Genomic DNA, 18735 nt, shown 5'->3' with positions numbered 1-18735 from the left:
CAAATAATCCACTAAAAAACAATATCCAATGAATACACTTTGATGCGTGCCAAAAATTTGGTTATACCACGAGGGTCGAAGATTTTCAAGAAAGTTCTAAAATTATCAAAGGATTAATCTTGTAAAACAGAGGTTAGCACTCTGATGCTTAAGTTAGTAACAAATTAAAGATAAAAGAAAAATTTGAAATAAAGTGAGAATAATGAAATAAAATAGTGATAAAGTGTATATATTCATGTCGAGTGCAAAATATAGACTTGAACTAGGCGAAAACCGAGAGAGAATAATATAACAAAGTGAGAGCTTGAGAATAAGTGTGATATTGTTTGATGTTACTAGAAATCTGTACAAGACCTCTACCTCTATTTATAGGCTTGTACAGAGTTAAAAACAGAGTCAAATACGGAAATCCATACGCCATTAGAAAGCTATTCGAGTTGGCTGTCATATGCAACAAACAATTGATGATCGATTTACTTTGAACCACCTGAAAATATTTTAATGTGATGTAGAAAAATATATTGACAAGTTATATGACGTGTCCTTCCAGCTGTATGATGATGCGTTCGGCTGAAATGAGCTTATTTCTTGGGCCTGCTAGTTCAATAAAGTAGCAGGTAAGCATGTGAGCCTTTTTTCCGTGCTGATGGGCTTCATTTGTCCCCCAGGTCAGCTTTATATGTCCTACTGGTGAGCCTTTATCCGTTCTGTCAATGAGCTAGTTGCGATATTAGCCGGTTGTGCTAGTATGCCTGACTTAACTCAATTATTTTAAGGAATATCATTTCACTTGAATTCTTTAACCAAAATATATTTGTGGCTTTATCTTATTAATTTTTAATCTTTGTGATGGGATATTAGTTACATGCACAATATATATATATATATATATATATACATCAAGTAATTATTAATAATATTAGAAGAGAGAAACTAAAATAGTCAAATCAGAAATTTAATAATAGCACCAAAATTCTGGTGCCTCTGTAGGTGCCCAAAGGGCCAAAGGCATCTTTCTTTTTCTTTTTTGTTTTAATTAATATTTTGAATTAATTAAGAAAAAAAGTAATAAAGAAAACAATAATTCCAACTGCAGGCTTCCACTTGTTTGCTTCTTACATCAATCTTTCTCTCTATATATCTTTTCTAGGTTGTCTACTTCTAGTGCCTCTGGTGAGTTTACCAAAAGAAGAAAGAAGATGAGGTAGCAATAATAAAGTCTTCTCTGGTCTTTTTCTATATCATTTTACACTTTTTTTTTTTCTCGTCATCAACATATTCTGTGGCTGATGATGAAAACCTGAAATCTCAACACAAGAATGGAATCCCAAAACCTGCGAAACTACACCTTGAAGTTTCAAATCTAGGGTTTCCTTTTCCTGTCCAAACATTACAAGATCTCTCTCCCTTTTCCCCTTTCCTTAAGGTTTGCAGATCTGAGAAAAAAAAAAATCCACAAAAAGTTTTGTCTGGTTCTTGCCATTTTTGGAGTCAATCAACTCAATCTCTTCCTGCCTCCTTTCTATATTTGGCAATCCTCTTAGGTTTTCTTGATATTTTTCTCACTACAGTTTTCTTGACAGTGCTGTTCTTGAACCTTTTTACATAAATCCCTTTTGAATATTGATTCTAATTCTCTCCAAATCTTCATCACCAGCTGCTTTACTCAATTTCTGTCATAATTTTTGTATATATATACATATATACATACAGAAAAAGAAAAGACAATGGTGAGGGGAAAAACTGAGATGAAAAGAATAGAAAATGCAACAAGCAGACAGGTGACTTTCTCAAAGCGCAGAAGTGGTCTCTTGAAGAAGGCCTTTGAGCTCTCAGTTCTCTGTGATGCTGAAGTTGCACTCATAATCTTCTCTCCCAAAGGCAAACTCCATGAATTCTCAAGTTCCAGGTACATTAATTATTATTAATAATAATTACATTTATTGACATTTGATTTCAGGGCCGCTAGTTTTAGCATCAATCAGGCTGAATTTTTGTGAGCTTTTGATACAAATTTCTGAAAATAAGTAGAGTTATCTGTGAAAAGGGGTCCAGTGTGTTTTTTTTTTTAAAATAAAAAATTAAAATGGTATTGTAAATTATGTAATAAAATGTTTCTGTAAATTTCGAAGTTATCGTTTTGTCATCCATGGAAGTACGTACAATAAATATTGATATAATATATGGAGCTGCACACAAATTCAAGTACGAAAAAGAGTGGGAAAACCCATATCATGAGTACTGTCCTATAGAGCTAGTAATATTTCTATTCTTTTTATGATTTCATGTTTATATAAATTAAACCTCCAGTACTTGAATTGAAGTGTGCTTGCTTACATAATCTTCGTAAGATTCTTCTAAGTTCTATGCTGTAAAATAATAAAGTTAGATTATTACATGATGTCTATATATATATATGGATAATTAATGATCTTCTTACAATTTTGGGGTTAACGTTAAACATGTCTTGTCAATCATAGTCCACCTTAAAGGCAAAAAGAATGTAATGATGAGTACTGTGTATGCAGTTCGACTTCAAGATTAATGTACTCCATATATAATCCATTGTCCAAATTCTTGGATAATTATCACTTGCGAGTACCGAACAAATAAAAGGTTGTGATGTTTGGAAACTTGGAATCCAATAATCCCTAATCCCTTTGGCCTGCTCACAATTGAGACAGTATTTTGATAAACCATTACATAGATTTTGTAGTTAAAGCTATTTAAGGATCTGCGGTAGATTAGTAAAGTACTCAGACTTCATATATATGATCAATCATATGTTTATATCCGAAGTTAGTATGTGTTTTTCTTAATAAAAAAGGACATCAAAATAACCATATATGTTGATTTCTTTTTCTCTGTAATAAGATCATGGACTTCGATGCTAAACTGTGAGCAACGTACAGGTAGAGAATTAATGATTAGTGACCATTAATTAGTGTGCTACTGCTGGTTGTTCCTGGAGCAGATTTACCTGTTATTATTTAGATGATGCTTTAGGAATAAATGAAACAGTTGACTAATTAGGACAAGATTTTGTCTTAATTTGAATCTGCAAGAGCCCATAATACCAAACTTAAGTTGGAGAAACATTAGGTATCAGCCTTTCAAGATTCACTATACCATTTAGATAAGTTTGACTGCTAAAAAATTGTACTGTACATAGTTTGCTACTTAGGAAATATGAATTTCTTTCAGGAATTTTCCCAATATGTGTACTTCACGGCAATTGTTTTTCCATATATTATGCATGTTTTTGCCTAATTTGAGCTTTTTCCATGTGCCTTTTGATGCATAGCTTTATCTTTTGCTGCAACTATGTATACGTTTCTCACATGTTTGAATCCGTGCGATTGCATGTTTTCTTCCTTACATAACGTAGTTGTTTGTTATATCTTTCAATCAAAAAGATCGAATGAGTAAAAAATCATAGAACTTTATTGCAATAATGGAGTGTGGTGAAACTTATTTTGTTTCCTGGAAACCTAGTACACGATGTGCTTGAAAATCAGCCATAAAACATGCACCTGAATCCTGATCATGTCCAGATGAAATATTTAAAGGAATTGAAATGGTAGTAAAACAACATTAATGTCGAACAATGACACAAATTAGTTTGTATTGGACTAATTGTGCATGCAATGTGATTCCGAGAGTAGAATTTTCTGATTTGCTTGTTCTATGATGTTAATACTTTTTTTCTTTTTTCCAGTATTTTCGTTCAAATTTATTTTTTATTTATTCATTGTTCAACGTAGTCTTCTTAACAACTTCCCATACGAAAGTAGAGATTCGTGGACAAGTTACTCAAAAAAATATGCATAAGTAATGTTTAACCATAAATATATATATATATATATATATATATCCTAATTATATAATATTGCCTGTCCTCCATATATATATATATGCATATCTCAATGTAATAGACGGTGTATATATATATAGGCTAATTGATTCAGGCAATCTACCATTCCATGTTTGTATTTCACAAATGTCTCAAGTTTTATTAAAGTCATTTTAATAAGTTAAACACCAAACTCACATAAAATATAAGGCTAATTATTACAATATATAATAATTTCCATACAATTAGTTATATCCAGTTTCAGTAAGATTACAAAAAATTTCCCTTTATATTTACAAGTGATTATCTGATAACCTTTTTTTTAGTATTTTGGACAAAAATTGATGATGTAATACAAAATTTTAATTTAATTTTTTTAAATTATCCCATAATAATTTCACGACTTGGAGAGTGATATGTTAATGAATTAAACATATACTTGTTGGATGTCAAATTTAGAGTTATTTTGTTTTCTTTTCCTGTTTTGTATTTGTACTTTTACAGTTTATGTGAGAAACAATGACTGTATTCATTTAAAACTACAAGAAAAATTTGCTGCGAAATGCAAAAAATTGTTGCAAAAACTCTATGAGGAGGGTTGGCGTGCATAATACAATTGAAAATAATATTAGATTAAGTTAAATTTATCAATACTAATTGAATATTGTAATATTAGCTCTTTAATTGTTATTCTAATTTGTAATGCATGATTTTCAGAAAAATGATGTAAAAATGGAATATTTATGTAAAAAAAAGTATAATTTTAATCATGACTAATTACCATAGTTATAAATAAATAGTCGTAGGAAATATTCATTTACCACAGTCACGTAACGGTTGCTAGCCGTGGTTTTTACAAGTGAGGCTAATATATTTGTTATGGCCAAAAGCCATGACAAAAATTGCCATGGCAAAAACCATGTGTTTTTGCCCTGACTCATAATAATGGTAGATAATTTAAGTTTTTGCGTCAATTTTATTTAATCATGATTGATAATAATTATCCACCATGGGTTTTAGTCCATAGCCATTAAAAATGTACCAATGATATATTTTTTTTCTAGTACTTGAACTAATACCACAGTCTCTTTTACTGATTTTTACATTTAGAATAAATTGTTTTAAGCTATGTATAAGAATAACAATTTTATACATGCTTGCCACAATTTACAAAAGAGTATCCAACATGTGCAATTTTCAGAAACAACATGAGTAATATCTTGCTATAGCTTGAACCTCCCGTAACTTAGGCTATTTTTTCGTCCTTTAACTTTTTAGAGTAGTATTATGATTTTACATTTTTTTAATTCTCCTGATTTTAATCTTTTTTTGGAAGGAACGTAATATAATTATTTAAAAATTTGGAGGGAACGCATTTTGCAACTTTAGAAGAGGATCAATAATTTCAAAGTAATTAAGTGTCGTAGTCATTTGTTATTTTGATTTTTTAGAGGGCGATATAATTTAAGAAAAGAATAGGTTAATTAATAACTATACTAACTCTAAATGAAGGCCGTTGTAATTAACCTTAAGATTTGTAGCAACATATTTCGTTGGCCTAGAAAGAAGATTTTATACCTTGTACAATAATTTCATTTTTTTCAATGTTTCTTCCTCGTGATTTTTATGTCATTAACGTAAAATACAAAAATATAATAAAAGATTCAGACTGCTCTTCCTGTTGTAGCTCTCTCTCTCTCTTTATTTTGTTTTTGTCTCTATTAGAAGTGAATTGGGACATATCTCTCTCTTCTCACACTCTTTAACTCATAAGCCATACATAAGTTTTCCTTTTTCTCTCTCTCTTTCTCTTTTTCTCAAGTGCTTTACTCTCTTCTATTTCTCTAACTTGATATAATTTTGTGCTTAAAATAACTTGATTTTTGTTACTTTGAAAATTATAGTTATCATGACTTTGATCTTTATTGTTACTAAAATATAATCATATTAATTGTAAAATAATTTTAAATTATATATGTTGATGGAGTTTTATCAATAGTTTGTAAAGATGCAATTATTTGCAGTGTTTTACTAAAATTCTATATTAGTTATATAGGTACTGAAATTAGTATTTTTGTATAACAGAACAATAAGAATTACATGTATCACTATTAAAAATTATGAAAATTATTCAGAAAAAAAGAAAGATTTTGTGACATTAATTCCACATACTTTTGACGGGTAAAATATAATTTACCGCTATGTGATATAGGAAAAAAGCAAAAATTCTTTATAAAATTTTTGTTAGCAAAATAACTCCCGTGATTTGAAAAATGAAGCCAAAAAAAAAAAAAAAAAAAAAAACAAAACTCTATCTAAACAGTTGATAATTTGCTAATTTTGTGACATTAGTTCTACATACTTTTAATGGGTAAAATGCAATTTACCACCATGTGATATGGGATAAGAGCAAAAGCTTCTTGTAAATTTTTTTAGCAAACGTGTTTTGACAAATAATGCAAAAAAGAATCCTATCTAAACCGTTGATAGGGGATAATTTGCTATTTTTGTTTTTTTCCATGAGTTTTTTTTACTCATCTCCTATATCACATGAGTTAAATTGCTTTAATTCTATTTTTAACCATACCAACTGATTTATAGTTAATGAATTTGAAATTGTTTTATAAATGTTTGTACTGCAGAACAAGAGAACTCAAAGTTGTTGATTTGGAATCAAAAGAATTTCAAATCTATTCATTTTAAATCCCTAATAAAATCCAAATTCGTTAATCAAATTCAAGGTAAGGGAAATAGAGATAATTAATTAAGAAGACAGGTGTAACCCTAGTACCTTCTTAACCTCTCTCTCATATATATATATATATATATATATATTGAGATATTACATCTCCCTCTTTAATATAAGATACACAACAAGGAATGTAATATTTCATCATGATTAATTAGTGTGGTTAAAAATTAATAAATATAGTAAAAAGTCATTGACCACGACCATGCAATGATTGTTGGTCGTGATTTTTACGACTGTGGCTATTATATTTGTAATGGCTAAAAGTTATGACAAAAAATATTTGCCATGGCTCATAGTCATGAAAAAAATAATTTTCTTGGTGAATAAGTTACATTTTTGCATCAATTTTTGTTTAACGTTAAAAAATAATAAATTATGTACCAGAATTTTAATCTATACATCTAATTGGTTAGTGCAAACCTCAAGTAAGAATCTTTTCATGTTGGTATTCTATAAAGTTGTTAAGTTTCTTTAAAGACATGTTGACAACAATTATACCAAATTGACATAAAATATAAGATTACATACAATGATCTTCCTCGGGAGTTAGTGTAATTATAAGCTACACCTATCTTCAATTGGAATTACAGAAGACATGATTCCCTGCAAATGTCTTTTGAAATAATACATCAATTCAACTAATACATCAATATCATAATATATCAATTTAATTAATATATTAAATATGACTAAGAACAGTAATAAGTTACAATAACACAATAACTCACATGAAATGAGACAAACACTCACATAAAGTGAGCTAAATGCCCATATGTCCGATAGGTGTCGAACTCATGACCTTAAACTTGTTTATGGAACCTCAGTCCAAATTTATTATAAACTTACCTGACAACTGCTTCCTTTAATTAGGATCTTGGGTTAAAAAATGATGATGTAATTCAGAAATCTAATTGATTTTCTCAATTTACCCTTAGTATTTGTCGAACTTGGAGTAGTGTTTTGTTAGTGAATTAAAATTTGCAAGCGTATCAATTGTAAGGTAATATAATTAGTACGTATCATCAAACTGTCAAATGTCAAAATTTCACTTTATATTATTTTATTTTCTTATTCTATATATATTTTTACATTTTAACGGGAAAAAAAATACATTTTGTCTTATAACCTAGGGAGTGACATTTTTTATCTTGCATGAATTGATTTATAGGATTGAAATTATAAATTAATTGGGTCATGTTCAAGTCACATGCAATTTTAACTGAAAAAGAAATACAGTTGTCAAAATTTACAGTTACAGGACTATATTGTAAAAATAAATTCATACAGGATCCACAATATACACCACTGCTCCTAAGCTGAAAAACTGAAACTCCATTTCCCCATTTTAATGTCAAAAGCAATGACTCTATCACCTAACATCTTATAATGAGATCCAAATATATATCAGAGATTTGAAGTGTATCATGCAACTCAAACAAATTAGATTAGCCAAAATTAGTTGGCACTAGAGCTTGATATATTAGCTCTTTAATTGCTATTCAGCTTTGTAATGATTTTCACAAAATGATGTAAAAGCATGTCATTTGTTTTGAACCAATGCAATGTTTTCTTCATTGATTTCGCAATTGGAATAAATTGTTCTACCATATAAGAGAAAATATATATTTTTAGATTGCCATTTGATACTAAATAAGCACACACGTAATAGTAACATAATCTTTGCCCATACTTTTCAGAAGAATATTCACATATGAATATAGTTCCAGCAAATAACAATAATTTTCCGACATACCTTATACCTTCTAAATTGCCTCCTCTTGCGGGATTGAACACATAGCAACTGCACCCTTTATATATATGAAATTATAAAGAAGAAGCATACATAGTGTTTAGGATTTATTTTTTGAATGTTTTGTGGAGATAAAGAAAGAAAAATACAGATAAATAAGTATTCGTTGGAGATAGTGTGTATGTTTGGATTTATTTTTAGATATAATTTAAAATAATTTAAAAAGTGTTATATGTCTGGTGTTGTGTTTTGGGAGACAAAAGTCGTTCTTTATTGTCAAATCATGTCTCTTTTATATATATTTATATAGATATATGTATATATATATAAGTGTAGTATATTTATTGTTGTGTTTTGGAAGACAAAAGTTACTATTCATTATCAAATCATATTTTTTTATATATATTTATATATATATATATGTGTGTGTGTGTGTGTGTATTTATTTATGCCAAATGAAGGCAAACATTAAGCATATTTTGGCCCATCCCAGAGATGGGCTAAAAATGAAACCAAACAAAGCTATAGGCATTATACACTAGAGGAGTTGCCATGTAGATATTGTATTTATCCACAATTTGAGGGCAAGTTTTCTATAATTGTTAAAGTACTCGAAGAAATATATAATGTCATTAGCATATACACAAATTCCTTGCAAATTAGTGGAACTTCTTGTTAATTTACGTCAGCAATGAGTTTAGTAAGAAAAAGGATTTACTTAGTAATATTAATTAGCTCGTCACTAATTTTAGAATCTAACTTAGTTAGCATTTACTTTAATTCTCAAAGCAGTTATTCTACATAGTTGGCCATTTTTTCATTTTTTTTGTTAAGTGAGTATAATTAACATATGCCTTTTAATTTTCTAATAGCGGAACTCAGAGAGAGGCTTTATAAGTTTAAAATGAGAAGTAGTACAATTACTGATTCAAAGTAGATGCCATTGTTACTAATCTGAAATTGTGATTCCACCATAAAAAGTCATACTAGGAGTAAAATATTCGTGCCAACATATTAATTCACCTATGTAAAGGATTTATTCTCGTGTTACATGTTAATCTCAATGTTTCTTCTTCATAATTCCAATTTCATTATTTCTTTTGAACTAGGAAATTTTTGTCTTAGATATGAACTCCTCAACATATCATATGTGTCTAATACTTGTACAAACATATCTTCTTAAGAGATACATTCTCTAACTTCTAAAGAATAACATTTGTTAAACAATAATCTTGTTTAAACATGTGAACTAAATTTGTTAACAAGACGATCTTATATTAACATGTCACGTTTCTCTCACTTTGTTCTCTTTTTTTCTTTGGTAAATAAAATTGGAGGATTTTTTCTTCTAGGTTCCATCTCATGTACTAGAAAGTATTAGCTATAGCTATCTTAGGTGATATCATAGGCTCTAGAGCGGGTTTTAATTCATGCAACGGTAATCGTTAGTCAAGCAACATCAAACATGTATTAAGGACATACATAAAGGAAAAGTAAGTAAACGGAAAAAATAGTACTTAACAACGAATAGGATTACTACTCATATACGGTTCATATATATATAAACGTAAAGTAAATTAAGTAGATTAGTAAGAATGAAGATCAACTTTTTTTTGCTTATATGTTTAACATTATTATGTTTGAGCATGTTACATTACATGGGCAAAGGAGCATATTTTTAACAATTATACTCGCCTTAGTCTTAATCCATATTAGTCTTTGCACATCAGCAAATATATATATATATATGTGTGTGTGTGTAAAAATATTAGGTAGAAGATTTAGAACAAAGAACTAATAAAATTTGTATTACATTTGAGTTTGCAATGAATTGGATACCTAAATAATTGAATACATTAATGCCATAAGATAAGAATGAGAACATCTGCATTCCACTTTATAAAATGTTAATGATACCAAAAGGTTCTTCACCTTTTTTTTTTTTTTCACTCTTTATCTCTCAATACTTATTTTATTTTTGTTATTTAATCCAAAAGTATTTTTTATTTTTGGTTTTTATTCGATTAATAATAAGATTAGAGCAACTTTTACTTATCTCGAAAGATATATATTTGGAGATTACATAAATCTATACGTACTGCACAACAAAAGCAATTTGCATGAGAATTTAATTTTTGTTCTATGACTAAAAGTGAAATTGATCGGAAAGGTTTCATTTTAACATTTAACATAAGAAATCAATATGTCGTACACAAACTTAATTGTCGACTGTTGAATACAATATTACATGTTTGTCTGATGATCTTTTGTCTTCTTCGGCTTCTAGAGAAATTTTAACATTAATCTTACTTTATTTTACAATACTTATATATTGGATTTCTAAAGCAATTTCAACTTTTGTTACTAAATTAATACATACTAGCAATTGAACCGCATTCGATGCATGTGTAAATTTTCCATCGTTATTATATTTATTTAATTGAATAAAAAAAGATAATATAAAATGAATAATAAATTAGGTTTAAGTATGTTATGAATAGAAAATTATTAATATAACTAATTAAATTAAAAGTATAGTTACATATGGAAAAAATAGTCTAAGGGTAGTTTAGGCAATCGATATTTCGACTACCAAAGTAGTTGCTCTAGGGCATTTAGCTTAATAAATAGTACATATGAACGTATGCAAGAAACATTCCCCAAACAAAGTTATTATCAAATCTCAATATTTTTTATGAATATCATCAAATGAAATTAATGTGAGATTGCTCACTATACGAATAATGTACCATTATTTTTCATTAAATTAATTAAAAATGAAAACTCCATACATAAGTAAGGCATAAAAAATATTGTATGTTCGAGATGATGTTCTATTCATATGAAACAAGATTTGTTATAAATTTTTTTATGCATAACACAACTATGGAAATACTAGATTTCATATATAGCCATGATATTACAACTCAATCTTAGATAAACAAGAAATAGGAAACTTAGCAGTCAGTCAAGAATTGATTGAAATTTAATTGAGATGCCAATTAAATAATTAAAATTATCTTCAATCCGAATACCGTATTTCTTAAAATTTCAAATGATACATTTCCTTTTGTTTTCTACTTGGGGAGGTGAGATGTTAATATGTTCACCATACTTAAGAAACATCTAGTATGTGCGCATGAGGTAGAAATTTAAGGTGTTACATTTATACACACACATAAACATTTATATATGTTTCTTGCATCTATAAAAGATATTCTTGAGATATCCCAAAATAACTGTATATTTATAAATATTTAACATGTAGTATATGTTAATTAGTATATCCTAGTATATATTTTTAAATAAATAATTATGTATACTATAAAAATAAATATACATTTCTTGTGTAAGGTCATTATATTTAATTTTTGTAATACAACAAAAGATATATATACGAAAAAATAGGTACGTATTAATTTATCTTATATAATACATAGTAATGAGTGTTGGGTAAAAATTTGCACAGAGAGTAGTATGGACCGTCGATTACTGAACTCTATTAATATGCAATGTTTACTTATAGCACTTCAAAATAATATCTTTTTATAGAAATACATATAAATTTTTATACAAGTTTTAAGTGATTATTTTATCTAGAAATATCTAGTCAATATATATAGATTAATGTATGTTTTGTATTAGATATTTGCATTAACTTGTTTAGATATAATTTGTTATTTGAGATATTCATTTCTTTATTATAAAGACATAAAGATAAATTTAAAGTAGAGATATACTATGTGCATAATAATCTAACTTATTATTTATCAATCTCAATTAGCCGATTTTTGTCTAAACTTTCAAGTTTTTGTGCATGAAAGGAGGGCGATAAGAGGAATTGGAGTAGAGTTGTTGAATATTTCCCTCCAAAATCAGCCCATCGACAATGTCACTCATCTATGGTCCTCCATGTAGAAAATTCCCAAAATTTCACCTCATGTAGGGCAAGGAATTTTCTATCAATTCTTAATTGTCTAGCAAAAATCAGTTTAAATGTGCCCAAAAATTAAAACTTATAGGGTGAAATACCTGGTGATATTTATAAAAGACCTAAAGAAAAAGTAGTCAACCTAACAAGTTCAACGACCAAAGTTGCATTTTTGCATAATTGAATGAATACATAGTTGAGTTGATACTTTTCATGCTTTATGTACCTTTTCTTTGTTCCTCCCACTGTATGTGTTTGTTAGGAACTTATTTATGCAGTCTAAGACTTATATTATTTATTTAGTCTAAAACTTATTTACCCAATCTAAGTTCATTTCTTTAATATGATTTTAATTTAGAAGAAAAGAAGTTTGTTTCTACCAAAATATATTAATTAACCTCCATGAAAATGTTATATGCAGTATGATCAACAGCACAATAGAAAGATATCGAAAGAATACCAAGACCCTAGCCTTTGGGAGGAACTCTGTCGAAGAAAACTTACAGGTTAGGATTCTTCTCTTTTGTATTATAGGCATTATAGTTGTAATGAATAACTTGAACGTAAATGGTTTTAGTCTTTATAAAATTTTTTATTTAGATTATTATCAATTATGTGCACGCTCCGTATTACATATGATGATCTACCTTTCCAATGTGACGTAATCATTCAAATTGTTGACATTATTGTGAAGTAATAGTTGTCTTGTTTGACAATATTTTCTACTATTAGTCTTTGTATTACTAACATTACATTCACATACTAATTATGTATTTGCATATATATCAAATTTGATTCACACTAGAATAAAAGACGATAATAAGAAGAAAGTTCGTGTTGTTTGATATTTGGTGTTTGTCCTCATATATATATATGGGGAAAAGTATTATTTTAGTCCGCTAAATATGTCTAATTTTAATTTTAGTCCGATAACTATGTCCATTTTGTTTAGGTCCAGTAACTTACGAAATTGCTTACTTTTAGTCTTTTGGCAGATTTTCGAACAATTTTATCCCTATGCAATATTTGAAAGGCAGTTTTAATCCATATGCACTCATAGGGGTAAAATTGTCTGAAAATCTGTCAGAGGACTAAAAGTAAGCAATTTTGTAAGTTACTGGACCTAAAAAAAAATGGACATAGTTATCGGACTAAAATTAAAATTAGGCATACTTAACGGACTAAAATAATACTTTTCCTTATATATATGTATATCAGACTTTCACAAGTCTAGAATGTATTGATGCCAAACTTATTATTATTGCTGAAATTTCACATTAATCATAATTTGAGTAAATAAGACTTATGATACTATTTTCACAAAGGAAATTATTCCTATTACTTAGAAATATACAATTATTTTACAATCCTATTATTGCTATAGAATTAAATTAAATCAATATTATCTAGGAATCAAAGTCCCTATATTCCCTCCCAAGTTTAACACAAAACATACATTTGAGTGTTTAAATTTTATCAAGGAAAATTTAATTTTTCATGATAAACTTAGATAACAAAATTGCTTCATACGGTAGTGAAATTTAGCTCCAAGATATAAAGTCTAGATAGAAAAATCATACATAATTTTTCTCCGTATAATAATATGTAACCAAGATAGAATTGAATAGGGTTACACCACATTGCATAAAATGGTAATGTAACCATTAACATAGAATCATGTGATATTGCTATAAATACTTTGTCAAAATAGTTAAGAGAAAAACTGCAAGAGAAAGAAACAATTAATGGAAAATTATTATTTGATTTACCACTACACAAATTAACATGCTGAATTGTAGAATTTGAATTTGAAAAAGATTTCTAAAGACAAATATATGGTTGGAAATATACATCTAGAGTGAGTTATAACATGAGAAACATATACAAATTGGAGAAATCGGCAAAACTAATACATAACAATGTTTACTTAGTGATTTATGTAAAAGAATTGGAACGTGTCTAAAAAAAATTAATGGACTATTGACGAGGAACACAACTAGCTTGTTGGATGCATACCGCAATTGTCATAAGATTAATAAGAGGTAATGCGCACGTGATTAATTAAGTTATGTGTTGTTATTAATAATATCAGATTGAATGTATTTTTGGTTCAGTAACTTAGATCATTTGGTGTTTTCCTCCTTTTATTTTTTAAAGTAGTATTGTAGTAGTATTTTAGTTCTATATCTTTCAATCCTCTTTTTTCATCTTTCTCAACGAAAAAATGCATGTGGATATCATGTGACTGTTAATTGGGGCTACTATTTCCATTAGCTCATTTTTACCAGTATTCTTGATGTCTTTTAACTATTTAGAGTACCATTTTGATCCTACATTTTTTTAATTTTTACAATTTCAATCTTCTTTTTTTACAAGAATTCACTCTTCTTGTTGATAGACTGCGATAAAAACATCAAATTATCTAAGTAATTAGATAAAAAATATATTTATCCCTTATATGATTCTTACATTTCATGAATTGCAATTTGTGGAAAGTAAATTAGTCCGAGTTTATATGAATGCATGTTTCCTGATCATTTTAACTTTGATATTTTGGTGGTGCTGTATAGATTGAAAACAAAGAAATGTACGATTTTTAACCTTTTATGAGCATAAATATTTAACTTTGCTTTCAATGTTGTATTACATAATAATAATTTCATGACTGCCTTGTAGTATAAAAATTAGGGACATTACAAGAAATTATGTCATAGTTAGGAAAATCAGAAAGGAGACTAAGTTCGTTGGCATTAGCAACAAATTTAGCTACATATAAAAATTTTAAATTTTCGTGATCTCAAAAAAATAACATAGAATCGAAATATTTTCTTGTTATACTTAGAAAGAAATTTCAATATTGGTATTCGCAAAGAATTAGCTGGATATAAGAATTTTAAGTTTATGTAATTTAAAAAAATTAACATTAAAAACAAGATATTTCTTGTTATACTTAGAAAGGAACTTTGATATTGGTATTAGCAACGAACTTAGCTAGATATAAGAATTTTAAGTTTTCTGTGATTTAAAAAAATTAACATTATAAACGTTATATTTTCTTGTTATACTTAGAAATGAATTTTAATAGTAGTATTAGCAACGAATTTAGCTAGACATAAGAGTTTTAAGTTTTTGGTGATTTAAAAAAATTAACATTAGAACAAAGTATTTTCTTGTTATACTTAGAAAGCAATTTTAATACATGGTATTAGCAACGAATTTAGCTAGATATAAGAATTTTGAGTTTTTTGTGATTTCAAAAAGTTAGCATAGGAACGAAATATGTTCTTGTTATACTTAGAAAGTAATTTTAATATTGGTATTAGTAACGAATTTAGCTAGATATAAGAATTTTAAATTTTTGTGATTTCAAAAAGTTGAAATTAGAAATATAATATTTTCTTGTTATACTTCGGAAAAAAAAAAAATTACTATTGCCAAACTTCTTATCTGGCCTTGACAAAACAATTGAAAAGTTCCCCCAAAATTTTACCCAACAAATATTTTCGTAAGTAAAATCAATAACAAAAGCAAAAATTAAATTGTTAAAATCAGCTACAAGTTAATCACCAAATATATATATTTTTTGCTAAATTTGTTGCTATTATAAATTAGCAACGAATTCCATTAATTTATGAAAAGATTATATTGTTGATAATAATATTATTTCTTATAGAAGGATAATTGCATTTTATGTACGTCCAAGAATCTTTGATCTCCCGATAATAACTTTAAGGGTAGACAACAAATTACCTGCTCCATATCCTAATTGTTAATATATATTTGGTCGTTAATACTGTAGATTTACTAGAATATGATTTTCTAGAATTGTCAATCACCATGGTTATAATAAAAAAAAAGAAAATGTGACATATATTAATTGATCATGATCTGCGCAATGCTATTAGTTGCTATTTCTGTAAGTGATACTAAAATATTAGTTATATATAGCTAAAAATCATGATAAATATTAATTAACCACAGTTAATATTTATGTTTTCATATTGATTTTATTTTGCAGTGGTATATAGTGTTGATTCACTACATGAAAATGGCTTAATATCTACAGAAAGTTTTGATGCTAAAATCAAAGTCGAGCTAATTAGCAAATTCTCGTTGATAATCTATGTTTTTTATATATATTTGAAACAATTCCTTGTTAAATTCATTGGCAAGTAAATTTTCTTGCTAAATTCATTAGTAAGTAATATAATTTACAATGAGAATTTTACTTGATAATTAACTCGATGTTGATTTCTTTTAATAGTCATTGAGTCATTCTCTCCTAGTAATTTATCATATATTTTAGACCGTAGTCATTTATATTACAAGGATTGAACTATGCGGTATTACATTTAATAAAATTACAATATTGTCTTGCACCATTTTATCAGATACTAGTGGCCAAAACAATTCTTCCCAATTCTTGCTGCCACATTAATTATTCCATGACGAATAACATATATATATATATATATATATATATGGAAAAATGCAATCAATCTTTTTGTGATATTGCAAATGAGTAAATTATCCCCTTATAAAAAAAATAGCGATTTATCTCCCTATATTTTTTAAAATACAACAATTAAACCCCCTATAATTTTTAAAATGAAGCAGTTTACCTCCTTGTATAAGGAGGTAAATTGCTTCATTTTAAAAAGTATAGAGGGTAAATTGCTATAATTTTTTCATAAGGGGTAGTGTGCTCATTTTCAATATCATAGGGGATAAATTGTTATTCACCCTATATATATATATATATATATATATATATATATAGCTCTAGCTATAGCTATTTGATTTTGAAATTTAAAGAAATCTGATGTGCATATCTAGTACATGAAAAGAGAGATTATAGTACACAGTTTCTAACATTTTGCTGTAAATGAATCCGAGGCAGCTTCTGAAAGAGGAGACAGCAACGTTGTACAAGAAGATTGAGCTCCTTGAAGACTCCAAGAGGTTAATTTATCATCGTTGTTTCGCACTTTTCCTACAAGAAACTTCATAAATTCTTCACACCTAGAGAAGTGATCATTACGTGGGAACGTCCTATAATGTCCGAAATGAACTTCCTTCATATCCGTATTGCAGAAAGCTCTTAGGAGAAAATTTAGATTCTTGTTCCACTGATGAGTTAGAAGAGGTGGAAAACCAATTGGAGAGAAGTTTAAGCAACATCAGAGCCAGGAAGGTACGTCTGCATACAATAATAAGCAACACGTAAATCATCAGCTGTTAATTTCTTGACATGAATGTTGTGTTCTTTCTTTTTTGTCAGAATTTGTTATTTAAGGAGCAGATTGATCAGCTGAAGGAACAGGTAAAAATGTTTCCTCAATTGTTTTTTGGCGTATATTTTCGGCACATGATCTCAAAATGGATTTGCCAAGTTACTTATGAATATTTGTTCTGTAATGCAGGAGAAGAACCTGATGAAAGAGAACATAGAATTAAGAAAGAAGGTAGGCATTTTTTACTTTACTTTGGTGCTTTTTTAGTTGGGTTTAAAATCTTCCACACGTTCTTATTCTTAATGCAACTCTCTTACAAGAAAGCTTCGAACTATAATAAGTAGTAATCTTATTAATTCCAGAAGCTAATAAAATACCCCGTCTAGTATTTAGGTCACTACTTACAACTAACGTTATTATTCATTTACTTTTTCAGAGCGAAATGCTGCCATTAAAACTGTCAAGACTCCCAAAAGTCCAACTTCTGCCGCAACCTATGGAGGTGGAAACCGCGTTGTTCATAGGACTTCCTGAACCCCGGACGACCAACGTGTAGGTATCCGGGGACCAAAGAGAAGAATATTGTTGTTAGTTTGTGAAATAATGTCTGTCTTCTTCAGCATGTTACATATTTACATCTGTTCTTTCTGACCTGCAAGTAATAGGAATTAAAGCAAATGTTGGTTGCTCAAGAGTATATAGTAGGAAGAGCGTCATGTATTCTTGTGTCAATTCTTACTAATGATTTAATCAAGTTTTTCTTGTCTGAATAATCAATTTCTCTATCCTTTTCACTTATAAATTGAAACCTGAAGATGAATTTCTTTTTTGGCTTAATGTAATTTACCCCTTTGTGATATTGCAAATGAATAAAATATTTCCCTATGATAAAAAAAAAAGAAGCCATTTATCTCTCTTTGCTTTTCAAAATAAAAAACATGGGAAAGTAAATTGCTAATGTTTTTTTCACCGGGCGGTAATTTGTTCATTGATAATAATACAGAGAGGTTGCTTGCATTTTACCCATCCTTTTTATTAGGTTCCTTATGAGGTCAATTAGTGCACTTATATATGCTCAAAATGTGTTCAAAACAAGTAGGTATTAAAGATGCCAATAATACATTTCATTTAGTTGACGAAGTTTAGATCCCTAAATATGGGATCATAAATTCAACTTCCACTTAATAATAGGTTAATATCTACTACAATATCAGT

At 28.2% G+C, this 18735-nt stretch overlaps 1 protein-coding gene across 2 annotated transcripts; it reads left to right on the top strand.

Annotated features, from left to right (window-relative positions):
* The first annotated feature begins 1101 nt into the window (after window positions 1–1101).
* LOC105157291 (agamous-like MADS-box protein AGL19) lies at window positions 1102–18293 on the top strand. 2 transcript variants are annotated; one of them, XM_088883522.1, is made up of 8 exons: window positions 1102–1204; window positions 1714–1909; window positions 12708–12792; window positions 17187–17248; window positions 17381–17480; window positions 17568–17609; window positions 17710–17751; window positions 17957–18293. In XM_088883522.1, the coding sequence occupies exons 2-8, from the start codon at window positions 1728–1730 to the stop codon at window positions 18074–18076; spliced, it is 633 nt and encodes a 210-aa protein (XP_088739648.1). In that variant the 5' UTR covers window positions 1102–1204; window positions 1714–1727; the 3' UTR covers window positions 18077–18293. The 2 variants fall into 2 exon arrangements, with proteins under 2 accessions (XP_088739648.1, XP_011071972.2); XM_011073670.3 differs by having other exon boundaries at window positions 1161–1909.
* The last annotated feature ends 442 nt before the right edge of the window (window positions 18294–18735 follow it).

Source organism: Sesamum indicum, linkage group LG1 (genome assembly GCF_026168435.1).
Source record: "Sesamum indicum cultivar Baizhima isolate 11 linkage group LG1, ASM2616843v1, whole genome shotgun sequence".
In the NCBI taxonomy this organism is placed as follows: domain Eukaryota; kingdom Viridiplantae; phylum Streptophyta; class Magnoliopsida; order Lamiales; family Pedaliaceae; genus Sesamum; species Sesamum indicum.
The sequence above is the reverse complement of the archived record's forward strand: the minus strand, read 5'-3'. Positions and strand labels throughout refer to the sequence as shown.